The sequence below is a fragment of the Neocloeon triangulifer genome, unplaced genomic scaffold (assembly GCF_031216515.1).
Source record: "Neocloeon triangulifer isolate White Clay Creek 2 clone unplaced genomic scaffold, ASM3121651v1 ptg000012l, whole genome shotgun sequence".
Classification (NCBI taxonomy): domain Eukaryota; kingdom Metazoa; phylum Arthropoda; class Insecta; order Ephemeroptera; family Baetidae; genus Neocloeon; species Neocloeon triangulifer.
Genome location: NW_026775554.1, coordinates 16,046,925 through 16,070,307, shown reverse-complemented (window position 1 = coordinate 16,070,307; position 23,383 = coordinate 16,046,925). Strand labels below are relative to the sequence as shown.

At 39.8% G+C, this 23,383-nt stretch overlaps 1 protein-coding gene across 16 annotated transcripts in view; it reads right to left on the bottom strand.

Moving 5' to 3' along the window:
- Positions 1-23,383, bottom strand: part of LOC132196424 (titin-like) — an 81,742-nt gene that overhangs the window by 35,049 nt on the left and 23,310 nt on the right. For all 16 annotated transcript variants that reach the window (XM_059619058.1, XM_059619059.1, XM_059619060.1 and 13 more), the window contains exons 38-44: positions 22,308-23,313; positions 22,097-22,233; positions 21,780-22,041; positions 21,434-21,721; positions 21,149-21,380; positions 20,916-21,087; positions 20,675-20,861 (exon numbers count right to left, since the gene is read on the bottom strand). In XM_059619058.1, coding sequence (XP_059475041.1) covers positions 20,675-20,861; positions 20,916-21,087; positions 21,149-21,380; positions 21,434-21,721; positions 21,780-22,041; positions 22,097-22,233; positions 22,308-23,313 — 2,284 coding nt within the window. The remainder of the gene's footprint in view (positions 1-20,674; positions 20,862-20,915; positions 21,088-21,148; positions 21,381-21,433; positions 21,722-21,779; positions 22,042-22,096; positions 22,234-22,307; positions 23,314-23,383) is intronic.

Sequence of the window (23,383 nt, the reverse complement as noted above, 5' to 3'; positions counted from 1 at the left end):
TTGCTAAAAAACTATCAAATACATAAGTTGATTTAAAGGATATTGGGGGGAAATTCACTTGAGAACTTTTGTACCGGGAGGAAAGTGGCGGGACAAATTTTAGCTTGGCTCTAAAAATTAAGCACTTTCAAGCGGGAGGAAATTTAAGTTTACCCCAGCCGGTGGAACAAAATTTGTTCTGTTGCATTTTTCTCATCTAGCAAAATCAGCTGTTTCAAATAAAAATCATTTTCTTGTCGTGAACTCTCTAAGATTTGATTTTCTGGGTTGAGGAAAATAATTACGCGATGAAATTTTTCAAGAAATACAATTATGACGTCTCATACATTTTCCAGAATTTTGATTCATTAAATTTACACTTTTAAAATTGATTTCCATTGCATATTCTGCTCCAATCATCTTTTAAAGAGTTCTTTATCTTGAGAAGAATTTAAAAATTAGTTAATTGAATATTTGATTGAAATTAAATTTATATAAAAAATTTAAAATAAATACCTGTCCTTTGTATTCCAACTTTGAAATTTGATCGCCTAGAAAACTTTAAATTTTCTATAAATTAAAAAAATTCATTGAAAATATTTTTAAAATGGAAATTTTTGACAACAAATAGTGCAGGCCAAGACTGTGTTTGATAAAACTGTGAGAATTTAAAAAAAATGGGGATTTTATCTTCTTGCGGGAGGGGGGTGTTGATTTTGTTCATTATCTACCTGGCCTGTCATTTTCAAATCTGCATTTTTTTCAGTGTATTCAGTGTATTTTAGATTTAATGAATATTTGTAATAATCAAAATAATATGCATAAAGTTTTTTTCTTCACATAAGAATTCAGTTTAATTTTTAATCCCAAATGGAACTATTTAATACAGATTAGCATCACCCAGTGCAATCCATTCTCGTTGCAAATCGTTTTCTTCATAAACTTCAGTAAATTTGAAATTTACGACAGTCAGGGTTTAATTTTCTATTTTCCAATTTGATAAAAAAGATATTCTAGTTAATTTCATCTGAAATATTTGCATAAGCATGTAGCATGTTACTGAACTAGGATTTTGTTTTAAAATTTTAATATATTTTGATTGAAATTCCAGCGACGATAATGTTCTTAAATAATAAGTAGATTACTATATAAGTAAAATAGTAAATTAATAAAATAGTAACGTCGATAATTGACGTTCTATTCCCTCTCGGCGTTGAAAATAGCAGCAATTTTGTTTTGCGAGTGATGATACAGTTAGTGTTTCTCTTTTAACGCTACCTCCAAGGAGACATTTAGTTTGCTATTTGGAGTTGATCCAAGTACGATTTGAATTTGTAAACTTGACTACGGAGTCCAATTAAAATTACATGCCACGCACCTCGTTCTACCGTCTTCTAATGACTTCCACTCTATTGGCGACGAGAAGTGCGGGGCGATGCCCGTCGGCTCCTCCTCTAGCGATTCCTGTTCACTTTGTTCCTCGCATACCTCTGATAAACTCTGAAAAACAATTACGCAATAAAAAAATAGAACGAATAATTGAGGCGACGAGCAAACAACACAAATACATATTGTGCAGTTTTAAACTTTATCAACGGGGTAATTTTTATTTCAAAAACCACAGTCATACGAGGCACAACTACATTCTTTCATATTGATAGCGCAAGAAATTAAAATGTCCTAGATGCATATCTTAATAATGGAACGCATCATTCAAAACTGGGAGAGCTTTGCAATCTACGATCAATGGCGCACAAAGCGGCCGCTTGTTTCTGTTGCTGACTTGGCAGTCTCGCCATTTTCAAGGGCTCTTTTCATTGCTCACTGCTGGGGAAATTCCCTGGCTTTTGAATCAAGCTAATTTAATCACTCGCCAGCCGTGTTTTTTATCCCACCCTCATGATCTTTATTTGGTTTTAAACGCTTAGTTTAGTTTCGCAATCAACAATCAATAAAGGGAAACAGTCCAGATTTACACACTTTATTATTGCAAGCTATATTTTATCATAAATCGACCTGTAGTAAACTACCTTTTCCGCTAACAAATCTTCTTCCGAGCCGCTCTGGCCGGTCGTAATTGAGGTTCCCATCGTAATGGAAATTTCCGAGTCAGGAATATACTCGTAAGCTGCGGTGCGTATATTAATTTATTGACTCTAAATTTGTAATTGAACAAACCTTCTACTATTAGCGACGCTGTGCATACGCATTCACCGACCTTGTTCTCAGCCAGACACGTGTAGTCACCTGCGTCTTCCGGGAAAACTTCTGAAATGGCAATTTTGCAAACTCCTTCCAAATCTTGATACAACTGAACGTCTCGTGCTTCATTTATTGGGTGCCCGTTATGCAACCATGTTATCTTTGGTGTTGGTTTTCCAGTAACCTATGAATTTTTTTAGTTTAAAAAAGAAAGAAAAAAGAAAATTCAGAAGAGCACTAATTTACCTCACACATAAAATGAACTTCCTCTCCGTCCATAACTCTGAGACTGGCCAGAGGTTGGACGAAAATTGGTGCCACCAATTCCTCAGTGTCCACCTGCTCAACAACAGCCACAGATGAATTGGCTGTTATGGAGCCGTAAGCGTTTTCCGCTCTACATGTGAACTGACCGGCAAACTCCGAGTAAATTTCCGAAATCATGAGCACGGACTTATTGTCTTCAGTTGCAATTCGCATTTCTGGGCAAGACTAGAAAACAAATTTATAAAGCATCATTTTAATAAAAAAAAAAATACAATTCTTATAAATTAATATAATTAAACAAAGTCTTACTTGAACTGGTTGGTTATTGTGGAACCATTGGAATGAGCAAGCTGGACTTGATTCAACTTTGGCTTCTAAAATAGCTACTTGGCCTTCTGGAACGGTTTGTGGAACAGGCTGTTTTACGAACTTTGGCGGACTGGCATCAGGTTCCTTTGGCTTGTTAGGTTCTGATGGGAGGAATGGATAAAATTTTAGAGGTAAAAGATGAGAATAAAATTACCAATGCAGGCAACAGTCCCAGACGTCTTAGCCTCTCCCACCTCATTCGTAGCCCTCACTTCATATTTTCCAATATCAGACCTTGTAACCTCCGAAATAACCAAAGTGGTCGAATTTTTCTCAGTGATGATTGTTTTTCCTTTTGTTCCAGACACAATTTCCTTTCCGTTCCTGAACCACTTCACCTCAGGCTTTGGCTCTCCAGTAAAATCGGCTTCCAAGGTGACCTTTGACCCAGCCTCCGCAAGCAGCGCCTGAACAGGTTTGGTGATTTTTGGAGCAATTTTCACTACAGGTTTCGAAACTGAGACAGCCTCTCCTAAAAAAATATTTATAAATATTTATTATCTTCAAAATTTTTTTTTTAATATTATACCAATAATGAGATTTGCCCTCGACTCCGCTTGTCCAAATTGATTGACCGCTCTAATCATATAAATGGCCTCGTCAAGTTGCGTTGCCTCCTGAATTGTCATTGTGGCCACGCCAGTTTTTGGATTGTAGTGCAATTTCGTCTTTTCAGACGGCAAAATTTGCTGGCCACCCACGAACCATTTAATTTCTGGGCCGGGCCGCGCTTTCACGATGCATTGAAGCTCAGTCGTTTCATTCTTTACCGCCACTTGCGGCTGCAAGGGCTTCTCAAAGTGTGGAGCTTCGCCGCTCTGCTCGCGTTCTGTAATTGAGGAAAAGTTTAATCAACGCGATGTGGAGCTGTGATTTGAGGTTGGGTGCTCGACATGATTTGTCTTTGCCGGGAACACACGTTCTCTATTTCAAGCCGGCACAAGTTGCCAAATTGTCGTGAATATTTTCATACCCCGCAAACGTTTCTGTAAAATCTAGTCTGGCAAACTGTATTCCCAAAATTTAAAAACAAATTTAATTATTTAAATTTAAAATTGATATATCTATGACGTACCTAAAATTAAATTCTTAAAATTAATTGAAATTTCTTACTTTTGTTTCGAACTCTCCATGACATAACTTCAAATGAAATTGCTTCTCAAAATAAAAAAAATAATTAAATCAAAAAGAATTGGTCCCTCAATTGGAATGGTTTTTGGTTTGTTCGTCTTCAGCTCAATCCTGTGCAAACTACCTCGAAGCTGCTTCTACTAAATATTACTAACCGCGAGGCGCGCAGCATTGGCTCGAGAAAGTGTAAGCATCAACCCCTCCCAACCACAACACGACGGAGAACTTTTGTCGCCTTTGTCCCAAGCATAAATTACTGCTGCGGCATTTCTCGAGACATAACAAAGTTCGTGCTTTGATTTTAATGGCTTGCCAAATCAATCTCATCGACCTTTTCTGTTGTTTTTTCTAATGGAAGACCAACAAATAATCTCAAAGTGACCTGCACTAAAAATAGAGCTTGCTCAATTAATTAGAAAAGACGTATCAATCCGAATGGAACCATTAAATTAAGTGTTTTTGTTTAAACCCATTACTTTAGAAATCTTAAAATACGTTGTGTAGTTTGATTAATTTTTTTCTTTCAAATATCGGGGTTTTATAATCAATTCAATGAAAATAAGAAAAAATTAAAATCGTTAGACTTACCTATGATGACCAGGTTTGCAGTTGATGTTGCTACACCAGCTGAATTGCTCGCTCTGCAGCTGTAAGTTCCAATATCCGCCTCAGTCGCCTCGTTTATGATCAACGAGGCTGTCGCTTCACTGATAGAAATCGACACTTTTTCGTTCGAGATGATTTCTTTCTCGTTTTTGTACCATTTAATGTCTGGAAACGGTGTTCCCTCAACCTTGCACTTGAAATTTACGCTGCGGCCGTGCGTGGAAATGACCGGTTGCAGTCGCTGGATGAATCGAGGTGGTACTGATTTTTCCGTTGAAACTTTTCTGCGCGATCTGCGTACAGTCTTCTGAATTTCGCTCTTTTCCACGACGGTCATCTCCTCGCTCTTTTTACTTCCACGTTTGGAGCAGATTATTTCCAAATCCGTGATTAATTTTTCCGGCTGCGCTATTTGCAAAGTCTCAATTTTCTTGTCAGTCTTAATAGTTTTTGTTTCAATTTTCAACTCCTGAGATTTGGCCGCCGGCTCTGGAGAGATTTCCTTTGAAACGGCCTCCTTTCCCTTTTCAGAAGTTTTAGGAACTGGTTTAGGTTTTTTAGCAAGTGCTATATTTGCTTTGCTTGTTTCTGGAATGGTCTCTTCCTCTTTAGGCTCATCTAGAATTTTGGCCAGTTCTGGTTGCAGTTTTGGCTCTGTGGGTTTTTCAGGTTTGGGTTTCAATGCAATTTTTGCCATGCTCTTATCAGGTTTTTCCTCAGCTTGCGGCTCCTCTTGTACCTGTACCACCTTCAGTTCCGTTTTCAGTTCAGGCATTTCAGGTTCATCAAATTTAATTTCTTTATTTACCTTTTTCTTAGGCTTCTCTTTATTTTTCAATGAAATTCTAGCTCCACTATTTTCTGGTATTGGTTCATCGAGCTGCGGTACTGGTTTAATTTGTTCAGGTTGTAATTCTGCAGGCTCGACCAATACTGGTTCTGGAGATGGTTCTTTTGGCTTTTCTATCGCCAATTCAACAAGCTTTTCTTCCTTTTTCGATTTTGACTTTTTCACTTTTTTAGCTTCAGAGACAAATTCTACTTTACTTGTTTCAGTTTTAGGTGAATCAAGTGTTTCCGGCAAAAGTGCCATTTTTAATTCTAATTCTTTTACCGCTACCACAGACGGTTCGATTTCCTGTTTGAGCGGCTTTAAATGTACCTTTTCAGGGCTTGGTGATTTTTCTTTAGGCTTCTGTGGTGCCCTCTTAACTTCAGGTTCAGTTGACAATTCTTTTGGTTTTTCTTTTTTGAATGGTTTCAATTCTACCCTCTCTGGCTCAGGTGATGGTTCCTTCGGCTTTCTAGGCGCCTTTTTAATTTCCACTGACTTTTCCTCCTCGGTAAGTTTTTCAGGTTTTCCCTTTTTGAAAGGTTTCAATTCCACTCTCTCTGGTTCAGGTGATGGTTCCTTCGGCTTTCTAGGCGCCTTTTTAATTTCCACTGGCTTTTCCTCCTCGATCGATTTTTCAGGTTTTTCCTTTTCGAAAGGTTTCAATTCCACCCTTTCTGGTTCAGGTGATGGTTCTTTTGGCTTTCTAGGCGCCTTTTTAATTTCCACTGGCTTTTCCTCCTCGATAGGTTTTTCAGGTTTTTCCTTTTTGAAATGTTTCAATTCCACCCTTTCTGGTTCAGGTGATGGTTCTTTCGGCTTTCTAGGCGCCTTTTTTATTTCAAAAGGTTTTTCCTCCTCTATTGGTTTATCCTTTTTGAATGGTTTCAATTCCACCCTTTCTGGTTCAGGTGATGGTTCCTTCGGCTTTCTAGGCGCCTTTTTAATTTCCACTGGCTTTTCGTCCTCGATATGTTTTTCAGGTTTTTCTTTTTTGAAAGGTTTCAATTCCACCCTTTCTGGTTCAGGTGATGGTTCTTTCGGCTTTCTCGGTGCCTTTTTTATTTCAAAAGGTTTTTCCTCCTCTATTGGTTTGTCCTTTTTGAATGGTTTCAATTCCACCCTTTCTGGTTCAGGTGATGGTTCCTTCGGCTTTCTAGGCGCCTTTATAATTTCCACTGGCTTTTCCTCCTCGATCGGTTTTTCAGGTTTTTCTTTTTTGAAAGGTTTCAATTCCACCCTTTCTGGTTCAGGTGATGGTTCTTTCTGCTTTCTCGGTGCCTTTTTTATTTCAAAAGGTTTTTCCTCCTCTATTGGTTTGTCCTTTTTGAATGGTTTCAATTCCACCCTTTCTGGTTCAGGTGATGGTTCCTTCGGCTTTCTAGGCGCCTTTTTAATTTCCACTGGCTTTTCCTCCTCGATCGGTTTTTCAGGTCTTTCTTTTTTGAAAGGTTTCAATTCCACCCTCTCTGGTTCAGGTGATGGTTCCTTCGGCTTTCTAGGCGCCTTTTTAATTTCCACTGGCTTTTCCTCCTCGATCGGTTTTTCAGGTCTTTCTTTTTTGAAAGGTTTCAATTCCACCCTTTCTGGTTCAGGTGATGGTTCCTTCGGCTTTCTAGGCGCCTTTTTAATTTCCACTGGCTTTTCCTCCTCGATCGGTTTTTCAGGTCTTTCTTTTTTGAAAGGTTTCAATTCCACCCTTTCTGGTTCAGGTGATGGTTCCTTCGGCTTTCTCGGTGCCTTTTTTATTTCAAAAGGTTTTTCCTCCTCTATTGGTTTGTCCTTTTTGAATGGTTTCAATTCCACCCTTTCTGGTTCAGGTGATGGTTCCTTCGGCTTTCTAGGCGCCTTTATAATTTCCACTGGCTTTTCCTCCTCGATCGGTTTTTCAGGTTTTTCTTTTTTGAAAGGTTTCAATTCCACCCTTTCTGGTTCAGGTGATGGTTCTTTCTGCTTTCTCGGTGCCTTTTTTATTTCAAAAGGTTTTTCCTCCTCTATTGGTTTGTCCTTTTTGAATGGTTTCAATTCCACCCTTTCTGGTTCAGGTGATGGTTCCTTCGGCTTTCTAGGCGCCTTTTTTATTTCAAAAGGTTTTTCCTCCTCTATTGGTTTGTCCTTTTTGAATGGTTTCAATTCAAGTTCAGGACTAGATGACTTCTCTTTAGGCAACCGCGGTGCTTTTTTAATCTTCAGTTCTGGTTCATTTTTCATTGGTTTTTCTTTTTTAACTGGCTTCAGCTGCACTTTTTCAGGTTCAGGTGAGGTCTCCTTGGGTTTGCGAGGAGCCTTCTTAATTTCTACCACATCATCTTTTGGAGATTCCAGTGCTGGTTTCAACAGCACACGTTCAGGACTTGGTGATTTTTCTTTTTGAGCTTCTTTTTTGAATGGTTTTAATTCAACTTTTTCAGGTGTCGGCGATGGCAATTTGGGCTTTCTTGGAGCCTTCTTTATTTCAGTTGTTTTTTCCTCTACCTGTTTCTCTTTTTTAATTGGTTTAAGCAGCACCTTCTCGGGACTTGAAGATTTTTCTTTTGGCCGCCTTGGTGCTTTTTTAATTTCTGGTTCGGGAGATTTTTCTTTCGTACTTTCTATTTTTAAGGGCTTGCTTTGAACCTTTTCAGGTTCTGGAGAATGTTCTTTTTGTTTTATAGGAGCCCGCTTGATTACTACAGGCTTTTCCTCCTCCACAGGTTTTTCTGGCTTTTCCCTCTGGAAAGGTTTCAGTTCAACCGTTTCAGGGCTAGGTGACTTTTGCTTTGGGCGCCTTGGTGCCTTTTTGACTTGAATTTCTGGCTCAGGTGATTTCGCTTTCTTAATTTCTTTTTTGATCGGCTTTAATGAAATTTTTTCAGGTTCAGGTGATGGCTGCTTTTCTTTTTGAGGCGCTTTATTATATTCCATTGGTTTTTCTTCCTCAACAAACTTGTCTTTGGGCTCCTTCTCAACTGGTTTCAGCTTGATTTCATCGGGCTGCGGAGCATCTGGATGGCTTTGATGCACAAATGGTTTCAATTCGACCTTCTCTGTTTCTTGTGATTTTTCGTTAGGCTTTTGTTTTTTGAAAGATTTTAATTGTACTTTCTCCGGCTCAGGTGATGGTTCTTTGGGCTTCCTAGGAGCCTTTTTGATTGCAGGTTTTTCCTGCAGTTTAGAGTCCATGTGTTTTTCTCCCTCTACAGGTCGTAGTTCAGGTGGAACTGATTTTGGTGATTCTGGTCTTTGAATGGTTTTAGCCGGTTTTAGCTCAACTTTTTCAGGCTCCGGCGTTTTTTCCTTTGCTTCCCTTTTCTTAGTAGGTTTCAACTGAACTTTCTCAGGCTCTGGTGATACTGGTTTTGACCACCTAGATGATGTTTTCTGTGGTTTAGATTTCTCTTCTATTGGCTGTGCAGGTGAAATTTCTTTTTCAACTGACTTTAGTTCAATTTTTTCCGCCTCTGGATTTTCATCTTTTTCTGTTTTTGTTGCTGGTTTCAAAGTTACAGATTCTTTCGCGGGAGACATTTCTTTTGCTTTCACTTTTTTGACAGGTTTAAGTTCAATTTTTTCAGGCTCAGGTGACGGCTCTTTTTGCCATCGTGTTGATTTTTTTTTCTCAGTCGGCTTCTTCTCTCCTGTCTCAAACGTCTTTGGTTGAAGTTTTATTTCCTCAACCACATGATGATCTGTTGGTTTTATTGGAGCTACAAATTCCAACTGTTTTTCAGCGACAGGAGACGACTGTTTTTCTTCACTAAAAGGCTTTAGTTGAACTATTCCAGGACTAGGTGATTTTTCCTTCGGCCGACTAGGTGCCTTTGTGACATCTTGCTCGGGGGAAATTTTTTCTGCCTTTTCCTTTTTGAATGGTTTTAGCTGAATTTTCTCTGGTTCAGGAGAGGGCTCTTTTTCCTTTTGAGGGGCCTTTTTAAGCTCAACCACAGGGATTTTTTCTTCATACGTTTTATCTTTTTTCTCTCGTTTGAATGGCTTAAGCTCCACCTTTACAGGACTAGGTGACTTTTCTCTAGGGCGTCGAGGCATGTTGGTTGTTTCTTGCTCGGGTGATTTTTCTTTCGGACCTTCTTTTTTGAAAGGTTTGAGCACCACATTTTCTGGTTTAGGGGAGGGCTCTTTTGGTTTTCTGGGTGCCTTTTTAATTTCAACATTTTCCTCTTCCTTTTTTGGCTTTTCCTTTTTCTCCCTCTTGTATTGTGTGCGATTAACCTCTTCAGGTGCAGGAGATGGGGGCCGATGAGGTAGAAGAGCCGCTTCAGCCATGGGTTCTCTTTCAACTTTTGGTTTATCTTCAATCTTTCGAATGAAAGGTTTCAGTTCAACTTTTTCTGGTTCTGGTGATGGTTTTTTAGGCTTTCGAGGAGCCTTTTTTATTTCTACGGGTTTTTCCTCACCCATATGCTTTGCCTCCTTTTCCTTTATGACAGGCTTGAGTTCTACTACTTCTGGCTGTGGTTCGTCCGGCTTTGGAATTTTAAAAGTTGGTTTAAGCTCAACTTTTTCCGGCTCAGGTGTTTTCTCTCTTGGTGCCCTCTTTTTTGAAGGCTTAAGTTGAATTTTCTCTGGCTCGGGTGAAGGAGTTCTTTCTTTCATCTTTCTGGGATGTTTTTTTATTTCAATCCTCGCAGGCTCATTTTCCTTTGGTTTATCAACTTTCTCCTTCACTGATGCTTCAAGCTGGATAGCTTCTGGCTGCGGTGAATCCCTCGATTTTGGTCGTGGTTTTGGCTGCAATTCTTTATCATCTTTTGCGCCCGGCTCTGTTGGCTTGATAAAAGGTTTCAATTTTATTTCTGGACTTGGTGACTTCTCGCGAGGATATCTTGGTGCCTTTTCAATTTCCGACTCCGGAGATTTTTCCTCTGGTTTTAAATTTTTCTCTTTTTTCATTGAAGGTTTTTCGGGCTCTGAAGTCGGTTGCGGTTGCCACCTAGATGGCCTTTTGTCTGGTTCCTGTTTAATCTCTACTTTATGAACAGGTCTTAAATCTATATTTTCAAACTCCGGGGACTCTGGCCTATCCAAACCTGGAGCCCTTTTTAGATCAAAAATATTTTTATCGCTCTCATTTGGCTCAGTTCCTTTCTTTACAGGTTTCAGCTGAACCTGTTCCGGTTCGGGTGATTTATCCTTCGGCAGCCTCTTTTTTACCGGCTTAAGTTGCACCTTTTCTGGTTCTGGAGTCGGCTCTTTGGGTTTTCTAGGAGCTTTTCTAATTTCCGCAGGTTTGTCGACTTCCTCTTTTTTGTCTTTTTTAATGGGTTTTAGAGAAAATACATCTTTATTGGAAGAATCAGGTTCAGTTATGGGTGCTTTTTTTAGTTCGGGCTGTGCTTCTTCCTTAGGAGCTGGTGCCTTTTCTTGTTTGAATGGTTTCAGTTCAACTGTCTCAGGGCTAGATGATCTTTCCCTTGGCCGTCTTGGTGTTCTTTTGAGTTCTAACACCGGTTCGGCAGGTTCTGGGGTTGGTTTTCCCAGTTTTTCTCTTTTAAATGGCTTCAGTTGCACCTTTTCTGGCTCCGGAGAAGGCGCTTTAGGAATACGAGGAGATCTTTTGATTCCGATTTCTTCTTCCTCCTCGACCTTTTTTGTGATCTTTGAAGTCTCGAATTCCATTTTTTGAACGACTGGTGATTCAGGTCTTTGAGGAAGATCTGTTTCTAGTTCTCTCTCGTCAGACTTAACCTTTTTCTCTTTTCTTGACTTCTTTGTTTTTGTTTTCTTATAGATGTCTTCTTCCCTCTCCAGAGACAAAAACTCAGAATCATCCTCAAATTGCAGCTGCTGCAAGTACCTTTCTACCTCCGCCTCGCCCTTATCTTTGATTTCCTGCGGAATAGGTCTTAAAGCTACCTTCTCCAGTTCCTCCTTCTCAATTTGCTTCTTTTCAGTTTTTGTCGGTTTCAGTTGCACCTCTTCCAAAGTCTCTTTTACGGCCGGCCGCTTCTGTATGGTTGACGGCTTTAACTTTACTTCGTCCTTACTCCAGGGCACTTCTTGCTCTTTCTTTTTTCGTGGTTTTTCAACCTTGTCGTCTCCCTCATTTTCCTGCTTTTGCGTTGGCTTCAAAACCACTCTTCCATACTCCTCAGGCATTTCTTTGCTAATTTTCCTAAATGGTTTCAGTTTGATATTTTCATCCAAGGGTTCCTCTGTTCCCTCCCTTGAAAATGGTTTTAATTGAAAACTCTCAGGCGTCTCTTCTTCCTTTGGTAACTTTTGGACGGGCTTCAAATCAACGTGCTCAAGTGTTTCTTTCGACAATTTTCTGCCCTCCCTTTTAGTCGGTTTCAAGGCGACCATCTCGAGTTTTTCTTTTTGTACTTTCTTTTTCGCCACCTTGGAAGGTTTTAGTTTAATCGCCTGTTCCGTCCAGGGCGTCGGTTCCTCCTGCGGCGTTGATCGCCACGGGACGCTCGAACTCCGCTGGTGCGATTTTGGCCAGCCGCGGTCGGACGAGAGGCTTCGGTTTTTGCGCCACGGCACCGAAACTCCTTGCACATCGGTCCTTGTTTTGCCTCGACCAATGTGAGTGCTACTCTCTTCACTTTGCGTTTGCAAAGTTGAAATGGATGAAGTTTCCGTCTGCTCAAATACCTGCTGAGACTCGTCTCGCACGGTGGTTGTGTCTTCATAAAGTTGCTTTCGAATTACTCGTTCTGCAATAAAGTGATGCGAGATGACTTTTTATTTCATTGGGTTGGTCTACTCTACTTTCTACAGTTGCATGCCAAGAATGGTTATTTTAATTGTCAAAAACACTTCAGGCAAATAAAACAAACACATAAATGTTGGTTTTGTTAATTCTTTATTTTGTGTCAAGTGCCTTAAAAATAAGAGAATTAGGTTAGTAATTGCTAGATTAATTTTTCTTTGATTATTAATTGTGTTAACTACAATCAGTTTTCTAAATATGTGTCTGTTTTCAGTTTGGCATTTGAAATTTAAATAAAAAGTAAAACACTTTGAGCTTTTGTATGCTTTCTGCCTATTTGAATCAATATTTTTCTTGATCTTTAATTAAGCTTTATTCATTTTTCAATAATGTTGAAAATTTCATTTCTTAAACCTTGGTCGCAATTTGTAATTTGTGCTTTAATCATAAAGTCACTCAGGTTGCATAAACTCCTAGGCGTTTTCATCATCGTCTTGGGTTAGTAGCTTATAAATTTAAAAAAAAAAATCACCTTCAAAATCTATTTCAAATATTAGCTTTCTCAATTATTAAATTCAAAAAAATTACAATCATAAAAAATTAGCAAAGTGTTACTTTATTTCTGTCTTTTTATTTTAATTTAATGAATTTCCCCCCATAAAACTTGATATAAAAGAATTTATCTTTCATAACCAGTTCATTTAAATATTTATATTCAAAATAAAAAATTTAAGGTAATTGATTTATTAGATTTTTATAACACAGTTTTGAGGAAAATCAAAACAATTTGTACCTGATTTGTACCTGGCTAGACTAATTTAGAAGTTGCTCCAAAGTTGGAGTCGCGCAAGTTGCATACCTGTTAAGGCACTTTCATATAAAAAGTATTTTTGAAATAAAAATTTTTATAATCAAAATAAAAGAAATAAATTATAATGTCAGCCTTTAATTTAATTAATTTTAAACTAACACGCAGTTAACTGCTTTTGAGGAAAATGAAAACAATTTTTACCTGATCGGTAAACTAATATTTTTACAATATTAAGTTGCTCCAATGTTGGAGTCGCGCAGGTTGCATACCTGTTAAGGCACTTTCATCAATATCCGTGAAATTTATTTATTTTATTCAGTTAATTAAAAAAGTTAAAGGCTTAAATCAATAATATCATATCTACCCTAAATTTAATTTTTGACTCTGTTAACATGAGTGACGTAGAGTCCGCCGTGAGTAAGTCAGGCTATGTGCGAGCCAGACGCGGCCAATGCCAATGACTCGGAAAAATACAAACAGCGGCGGAGAAAATCGCGTGCCATGCATTGAGTGGCCTAGCTCTTTTCATTCCGTAACGGGAACACAAAAATAAATCGGGTTCGCGTCAGTGAGGCTACCGTCCGACGTCACGGCCTCCTTAGTCACCAACCCGACCGACCCACCGTCCGACTCCCACCACTCGAGAGAATAACCCTCTCGCTCTCCGGAATAATGTGTTGGTCGCTCTCTCGTGGCAGTCGGCGTTCGCGTTTTGCTTTGTGAGTTCATTCGGACTGCTTCGTTTCAAGTGTGTGCGAGTGTTTGTTGTGCAGGTGTATATTCTGGGACACACGCATCGCCCGTCCGCCCCACAACGGCCCTTTCTTCGTTTGCGAAAAGTGGAATTCATGCAAATGTTTGTTTTATGGAACGAATCATTTCTCGAATTCCACTTTGATCGAACAGGCCAGGCCGGTGCGGCGCAACGTTCGTCGGATTCGGCTCGAAACGGAGGAAAATACTCAAGTGCGTGCTCTCCGCCGGCAAGGAACGAAAATTATTTTTAAAGTGCGCCGACGGTGATCTTTCCAGCTCGTGTTTAAACTTAGAACCGTCACTCATTGTGTGCGTTTGTTTGGTGGTGCCTTTAACTCGAAATTTCGTGCCAGTCTCATCATCGCGCGATTGTTGCGAAAGAGGCTGTACTTTGCGCTCCCCCGTTGCGAAACTTGTTGACCATTAGCGAATTTCATTGGCACCTGCTGCTGGCTCGTTTAAAACTTGTTCTAATACTTCTCGGCGTTGCGACTTCAAAGCAGAATTTTAATTGGGCTGATCATCCGTCGCAAATTCGAGACGCGCAAGTTGTGTTTTGTCTACTGATTGACAGCTTAAAATTTCACTAGTACCAGACTGCCAGTTAAATTCGCCAAAATTAACTTAAAAAAATTTAATTATATATTTTATTAATTATTTATTTGGTGCTTATATTTCTAATTATTTTCATCTGTTAGTTTTTCTATGAAAATTTGCATTTAAATGTTCTTTCTAACTAATGTTTTCTGTGATCTGATACTAAAAGTAGAAGATTTTAATCGTCATTTCTGAGCAAATCAGACGGTTCCGGCAAAAGAGTCAGAACTTTGCTGATTCACGAGAAACATTTTGTCACCGTGAATACTCAAGAAGTCGCTGCATAATCCGCGATGTCACGGATTAGTCAGCCAGTGGAGTTTGTGTGAAATCAATTTGCTCCGCAATAAAGACGAGCCAGAACTGCCAATTCGCTTCCCTGTCTCTTTCCAAGAACCCCTGAATTTGTTTACTTCCCAGAATGTTTTCATCAAAGTATTTTCGCCACCTGCGTCGTCCTCTCGTTTAATTGAAAACAATGAGCGTACAAAGTGGGACAAATTGAGGACGACGGCTGCTATTAATCTGCGCGTCGACACTGATTTATCTGGGTCGGCTGAATTAATTATCCGCACGACTGCAGAAGAAGAAGGAGCAGAATCACTTTCCTATTTATAGAACTTTTGACCAGAGCGTTTATTTTCAAAATTCAAATTTTTCTCGCCTTTCGTTAGCTAATTGCATTTCTGCCAGATTGTGATTCAAAGTAGTTTCGCGAGCGACACGAAAATAAAACAGGCCGCGCGCGCTCTCACTCTTGCCTCTTTCTCGCTATCACGAGGATAATTTTGGCCCAAAGGTAAACTATGCTGGAGACGCTTTCGCGCGCATCTGGGTACAAGATGACTCAGATGAGTCATTTTTCTAAAAAATTCCTCTCGCCGGCAAGAGAATGATAAACGGCGTCCACCGAGGAGCGAATAGAGCTGTGCAGTATGTGTTTGCGCCAAGTGCGCGTGGGTTCGTAATTTTAAAGAGCGCCAGTTTGAAAGAGAGATTTACGGCGTCGCGCTGACTAAGTTGAGCGGAAAAAGATCCCTCGGCAATATTTCTGTGTATATCATTTAGCGAGCCGTTTCGGTTTATTTGTCGCTCCCTTTAAGTATATTTGGGCGGTCATCTGTGTTTATTTGTCTGGCATGGGGAAAATGGTTTACTAATCTATACTTGGACTCTGCAGCAGCTTTGGATCTTCAAAAGGGTTAAACAATATTCAAAAGTTTGAAAAAATTAAATAATGAGATTTTAAAAAAATATTCGCTTTCAATTTATATTTTTATTCCACGTAAATTTTAGTTTTTTTTTTTAATTTAATGCATTATTAAAAATCTAGGCCACTCTATGAGCTATTTATTTATAAAATTATCTTATTAGCTCATGTGAAATCCTTGAAAATTTGACCCAAAAACCATGAAATACTTTTTACTTTTTGATCTTTAAGTTTTTCAGTGACAGAACGATTAATTCCCCGCAACTGTTTAGACATAAACTCGATTTCATCGTTCATCACAGCAATTGAGGGCAGCCAAATGTGTCAGCCGCTCAAGTTTGTGTTTGATAAATTCTGGTTAATGTTATGCGAGAGCAAAATAATCGCGAGATAGACGCCGAGCAGAGCAGTTTAGTGGGTCGGGGGATGCGCGGGATAGGGGAATGAACGAACGGGTGCGTCCATATTTAGCCCAAAGCGGTGGGCAAAGGTGTTCTGGCTGCGCCTCGCGCCGCTCCCACTGGCCATTTTTAACTCTTTCTTTCAAAATCACTTCTTCCTCTCCACACCCACTCAGTCCGTGCAAATGATCTATTTTGGCACGGCCAAGTTTACAATCAGTGGGAGATTCATCCTCTTTCCCTCTGTCGATCGCACACATGGGTTTGACTTTTGTCTGCAGAAAAATTTTACATCTTTTCTTTCTGATTTTATTTTTTAGACATATAGATTGAATTTCACAAATATATATATACCATAACGATTAATATTCTGTTCTAGTATCTGTCGTTATTCGGCGTGAGCGTTTTGTTTGTGAGTGATTGTTAAAAAAAATCATAAAAACTCAAAATGGTTGTGTTTTGCAAAATATTCACGTGTATTTCAACAAATTGGAAAAATGAGTCACATTTGTTTAAAAAAAGTAAAAATATTATGGCACTTTAAAATAACCGCCACCAACCAATTAAATTTAACAAAATTAGGTAAAAAAGGAAACATTTTTTTTCAAGTCGTTCATCGAATTAGAAAAACTGGGAAAATATTTATGCAAAGTTTACGATATTTTGACTAGAAACATATTACCACAAAATCGTTTAAAAAAAAAACTAAAAATAAATTGGCCCAAAAGCTTAAAAGTTTCACTTTTAAAATATTGTGTTTGTGTTTTTGTGTTAGTATAGAAAACAACTCTACCGTCACCAAAATAAGAGACTGCGTGGTCTTTGTTTGCACAGGAGGAACAAAACTATGTGTGTTTCCTTGAAAAACCACGCTTTGTCTTATATTGGCTCGAGCGTCGCTATGAAACTAAAATTGAGAACATGTAAGCACAACAGACAAACACGATAAAATAAATAACTTTGAAGATTCGTCTCTCAACAAGTTTTACATTTCAGAGAAATCTTATATACTTTTTTCTGTAGCAGTTTTTTTGTTGTTTTTAAAATCATTTTCAAAGCTTGCTTTAAAACTGGGTGGATGCTTTTACTGGATATTTCCTAAGGTGGTTTGGAAGCAAGCATTCAACTGATTTATTCCTTACTTTTCACAGTGAGGCGAGCAGAGGTCTCAACTTGACCTGCTGAATTTGTCACTCGGCACGTGAAAATGCCTGAGTCCTCTTCGAACGTTGACTTGATCAGCAGCACGCAGTTGTTTCCCTCGTGAATTATCTACAAGGTAGGACCAAATTAGTTTGACTGCATGTTTCATCCTTATTTTGATTGATCTTGAAAAAAAAATTAAAATTTACCTGGAAATCTGGCGACTGCGGAATAAGAGCCCCTTCTCTTAACCACTGGACGGTTGGAGTGGGAATTCCAGTCATTTGAGTTCGGAACTGCGCCGGATTGCCTTCGACCACGGTCACGTCAGACAGTCTTGTCACAGTTGGGGCTACGTCTTCAGAATCAGGCGCTAAAATAACAAAGAAAGATAAATATTTACACAAATTTCAAACTTATTCAAAATTAAATACCTAGCACTTTCAGAGTTGCTTTAGAAGTGACGTTTCCTATTTTATTTGTGAGCACACAGCTGTAAGGCCCCTCGTCTTCGGGGAAAGCCTCCGTAATGTGAAGGGTGAAAGTGTCATGTTCCTGCAGCATCTTGAAATATTTGGACGGTTTGATCGGTTTCTCGCCCTTGAGCCATTGGACGGTTGGTGCTGAATTTTTTTTTATTAGTCCTAGCTGTCATTTAAATTTTATTAATTTTTTACCTGGGCTACCGGTGACCTTGCACTTGAAATGGACGCTCTGACCCTCATTGACCACCTGGTCTTTGAGGTCTTCAACAATCACCAGTTTGGTCTGCTCGTCGCCTGTGGCAGCCGGCGTTGGTGAGGTCACGACCTGCTCTTGAACTTGCAACTCAGCTTCGCACCGAGCTTCGCCCACCGAGTTGATGGCCACACACTCGTAAGTGCCAACGTCGTCCGGAAGGGCCTCGATGATGAGCAAAGTGTATGTGCCTTCCTCCTCAAGAGTCTTTCGGCGAATATCCGTCACAATTTTCTTTCCATTCTGGAGAAAAGACAATCAACATAAATTAAACTTAATTATTTTTTTTTTTAAATCAAAAAGTCATGAAACTTGCACAACCATCTTTTTATGCATCACAACATCGATTAAAATGTTTTTTTTTTCAAATTTAATAATTCAAAATTACCTATCTTAGTTTCAAGTTTGTTTTGTAATAAATTATTAGTTTTTCTAAAATTTTAAAACATTATTTCTCAAAGTCTGAATAGTCTGAGTGGGTTTTACAAAATAAATACAGTTGAGTCGGAACTTTTTAGTTAACCTGCCTCTTAAAAGTGGTGTAATTAGTTTTGACAACAATTGCAGGCAATTAGAGTGATTGTTTTAAAAATATACCTTGAGCCAGTAGACGTCTAGGGGCTGCGTGCCAGAGAGTTTGGCGTCGAATCTGGCTAACTGCCCAGCAGGCACGTTCACTTCCTGGATAGTGCTGAGGAAGGCAGGAGGCACCAGACCTCCACCCCTGCCAGTCCTCTTCTCTTCCACGACCAGGTTTGCGCTGCACTTGGCGGCGCCTCCCCTATTTTCAGCAATCACGGCAAAAATACCACTGTCCTCCATAAACACCTGAAACATATTTGTGATTTCAATTATAAATAATAATAATTTAAATATAATAACGCACCTGTCTGATGATCAAAATCGACTTGGTACCAAAGGTGTGAATTTGGAAGTCGTTGGACGGCTGAATCTGGAAATCTTCTCGGAACCACTTGATGGTTGGCATTGGGTCGCCATCAAACTCCACCTCAAACCGCGCCGATTGCTGCTCAAATGCGCGACAAGGTTGGATTTTCTTGGTGAAGCGTGGAGGCTGGGCCGGTTTCTGTTTTTGCATAAAATTGAAGCTCTAATATTTTTAGCCTAATTCTTTACTAACCACTGCTCCAGTCACAACACGCTCCAAGGTGCGAGCCTTGTGCTCCACTTCAGTGGTTTCGGTGGCGGTTATCTTTCTCGTAATCTCCAGATCACCTTGGACCTAAAAATATATTAAAAGGGTTATTAAAAATTTTGAGTCTCAAACTTAACCATCTGTGCTCCTTGAAACAATTTATTTTACGCATTTTTTTATTTAACTGAATTTTAAGTTATTTCTAATAATAGTTATAATTAAAAAAAGCCTTGCCTCTTTCTGGGTCTGTTTTTGTGTTGCTGTGTGCACCTCTTTGCCGTGGACACTCGATTCAGATGGCATTGCCTGGAGCGCCTGCTTCTCCACCGTGGCATGTTCTACAACACCATTCTCAGACACCTGGGATTGCTCCGCTGTTTTTCGCAGCACCCTCGGTGATGGCGGTACCTGGTCAGTTTGCTCCCTGCGTTCAATTCACTTGGTTAGAGAAATTATTTTGTTAATTTTTATTTACATACAGTTTCTGTTCGTAGCTCTCCGCCATTCCTCTAGCAATTGAGCTTTGCTTCACTTTTTCGCCCGGAATGGCAAACTGGTGCGACTGCTCTCGAATTTTAGCTTCTTTCATCAGCTGTTCCTCTTCCAACTAAAGATTTGTATTTGTTTTGAGCAAAAGTTTATTTGTATAGATTTTTATTTACCTCCTTCAAACTTTTGTAATAATCATCGCCCTTCTTCTTCTTGACACTTTGTTGCCATTCTGTTTCGGGCTCTTTAACAACCTTCTTTTTAACAAGGCTTCCAACATCAGGGTGGCCTTCGGTGGTGCTACGTTCTTGATAAACTTTCTCAAGTTCCGTTTCCTGTCTCTCCTTTTGGTACTGAGTTAACTCATAGTCATACCATGCTACAAATGCAACAAGAAACAACACCTTAATACAAAAAGGTAAAACTGGAAGTTTGGTTCAGGGACATCAGGCCTGGACTTAAATTGATTTTGGGTCAGGGTTGGAATTAACGAGATCAACATTTGAGAAAAAATAGAAAAGGTACTCGAAGAATTTGTGGGGGCGAAGAATTTTCATTTAAAATTTTCTTTCTAAAATTTTTTTATAAAATCAATATTTTTTTCTAATTTTTTGACTTATTTTCTTCGGCCCCCGCAATATTTGCTTGTTGGGAGGTAAATCATCGTAATTGGCTCACTAGCAAAACGCCAAATACAAATATGCGCCACAATATTTCTCATCAAGCATTTTTCCACTAAAAGCTATTGTGAACAGGATCGAAACTGCTCAAAAGCACTCTTTACCTATTATTTAGGTTAAAACTTTTTTTACAGATATGATACATTTACATATCTATTTTAAAGGGCATTAGTAGCAGAGAGAAGAGAGAAGTGAAACAAAAAAGTGACAAAAATCAATGCGACAACAAAAAATGTTCGCATGGAGTAAAAATATATCGAGTGGTATACATGCTTACACATAGACATAAAATCCCATACCTTACTTGGAACGTTCCTTAAAAAGCATGTAGTTGAAAAACTTTGTCCGCTGGCATGAAAGATAAAGCAGTTGTGGGAGAGAGAGCGGGGTTTTGTTTTTATTTGTTTTATTTGGTCAGGTTTTGTTAGTAATGGGACTTTAAAGTATAGTACACGTGTTTATGTTTACTCTTGTTTATACGCATTTGAGTTCATGTTTAAAAGTTTAAGTTTCAAAATCACTGAAAACGTATTTATATATCATCATAGTTATAAAGTGAGTCGTGGAAAAAAACTCCTTAGAAAGCTGGAATTAATTTGAAAGATGGAAATTGCGCCTAAAAAATGAAAATGTTTATGCAAGTCAAACTCACGCCTTGGTGAATTCTTCAGCACGCTGCGGAAGTCGTCGTAACGCGCGTTAACAGTCAACTCGACTGTGGCATAAGCCTCGCCGGATGAGTTGCGGGCAATCACCTCTACCTTGCCAGTGTCGTACTGGCGCGCCTTCGGGATGTCCATGTGGTACATGCCGTCAAAGTTCAGCTTGTAACGAGTACCCTAGTTTCCAGAGTTCAAATTAGAATTTATTCGTTCAAAATTACTCTTAATTACATTAAGAACAGTGTGTCCGTTGACCAGCCACATCACTCGTGGCTTGGGATGACCAAGGACGCGGCAAGTGAATCTGGCGATTCTGCCTTCCTCAACCATTACAGGGTCTGGTTTCAGAGCGAACACAGGCGCCTGCTTTGGCTTGTCGTCCTCGTCAGGCTCTTCTGGCACACTAACAAAATAATTACATTTAATTATTTGAAACTAAACTTTATTTTATTTTCAACACTCACACTTGCCAGGCGGCCTCCATCTCTCTAATGCGCTCAATACTCTTCATGCCCTTTGGCAGCTGAGATTCGTAAACAATGCCAGGCTTTCCGGCCGTTTTGATAATGGCCTTGGTCTCATCCATGCCGTACAAGTTGGTCGCTCGGCACAGGTATTCACCGCTGTCCTCTGGATAGACCCAGCCAAAGTTCATCGCCACATAGCCAAAGTCGTAAATCGGAGTGAAGCGATTTTCTGTAAAATTATGAATTTAATCTGCAGTCGCCCTTAAAAATTTTTATACATACTGTGAGACAAAGGCTTGCCGTTGAAGAACCACTCCACTTTCATGTTAGGATCTCCAACAGGGGCCAGCTGGCACTCAAACTTGGTGCTCTCCATCTCAACCAATTCGGTCTGACTCTTGATTTGAGTGACAAATCGAGGCGGCTGTTTCTTGTCTGCGTCGTACAGATCATCCTCAGTCAGATGGACTTCAGAAGTGTACTTTTTGATGGTCGCTTCCATCTGCATCAAAGCCTCAGACTTCTTCATGCCCCTAGGCACCTGGTTGTGCAGCAGGACGGAAGGAAGCTCTAAAAAATGGATTTTATTTTAATGATTTTTTAGTTAAATTGACTGTTTTTGTCTCACTTTTGCACACAACTTTAGCTTTCGTGGTGTCGGAGCCAAGCTCGTTTGTGGCTTTGCAGACGTACTCGCCAGAATCTTCAGAGTAGGCGTAGAGGACGTCCATGGAGACAAAGCCAAAGTCGTAGGTTGTTCTGAAGCGATGTCCTGAGGACAGGAGCTTGCCATTGTGGAACCACTCAATTTTGAGGTTCGGGTCAAACTTCGGCTCAACGTGGCATTCAAAGTGAACCGGTTCTCCTTCAGTCATGCCGACACTCTCAATCTAAAAGCATTTTTTAATATGAAATCTTTTTCATTTTACTATATGAAAATTTTACCTGTGTAATAAACTTGGGTGGCGTGAGAGGCACATCCTCCTTGATGATGGGATTGTAATTGCCCTTCTCAAGATCGGCCAACTTTTCTCCCACCAATCCTTCGGGCAATTGAGTCTCCATGACAATTCCTCTCTTGGCTGTAAAATTTAAAAAAATTTATTTGTTTTGTATTGAATATTAAATAAAATATTCGAGCTGTCAAAGATGTTACCTTTGCAAGTGAGCTGTGCCTTTGTGGTGGCAGATCCCCATTTGTTAACAGCTCTGCAGAGCACCTCTCCAGAATCTCTAGGATAGGTCCAGTCAAGGTCAAGCACCACATAGCCAAAGTCGTTGATGGTGTGCACGCGAGATCCGAATGGGAACGGACGTCCGTTGAGGAACCAATCGATCCTCATGGTTGAGTCACCGACTGGCTCAACTCTGCAGTCAAAGTGGGCTGCGGCGCCCTCGGCCACGTTCAGCACGTCCTTGAGCTCAACTGTGAATCTTGGTGGATCTGGTTTCTCGTCCTCAGGCATAATCTCATCCCGTTTGTGCAAAGTTTCTTCCAATTTCAGCAGGCTCTCTGTTCCAGACTGGAATCTCGAAGGCAGCTGAGGTTCCAGAACGATGCCCTGGCGACCTCTGACCTGCAGCTTGCAGCTGACACTTGCCTCTCCGTGCCTGTTTGTGGCCTTGCATGTGTACAATCCTGAGTCTCTCTGGTAAACGCCGGCAACCTCAAGAATGACAAATCCAAAGTCGTTGATGGTTTTGATCCTTGAGCCGGCCCACAAAGCCTTTCCGTTGTGGAACCAATCCACTCGCATGCTGGGATCGTTGACTGGAGTGAGGCGGCACTCGAAGTGAGCCAGAGAGTTCTCAGCGAGAATAAGGTCACTTGGATTGGTGACAAACTCAGGGGGCTTTCCAGTGTCGTCATCGGTGGGCAATGGTCTTTGGTCAGCATTGAGACCTTCAAGCTCAGCAATTTTCTCAATGGTGCGCTCCATGCCCTTTGGCAGCTGTGATTCAAAGATAATGCTTCGCTTTCCTTGTACTCTCATAATTGCTGAGGTCACTGCCTCGCCATATTCGTTTGTGGCTCTGCAAGAGTACTCTCCTGTATCTTCAGGGTAGACTGGTGAAATTTCCAAAATGACAAAACCAAAGTCATAGAATGTGCGGAATCTAGATCCAATTTTAAGTGGCTTTCCATTCCAGAACCATTCAACCTGAAACAAAAACCAACAATAAAATTAGTGAATAGAAATTTAAACAGGATTTTTTTTTAAATATGCATAG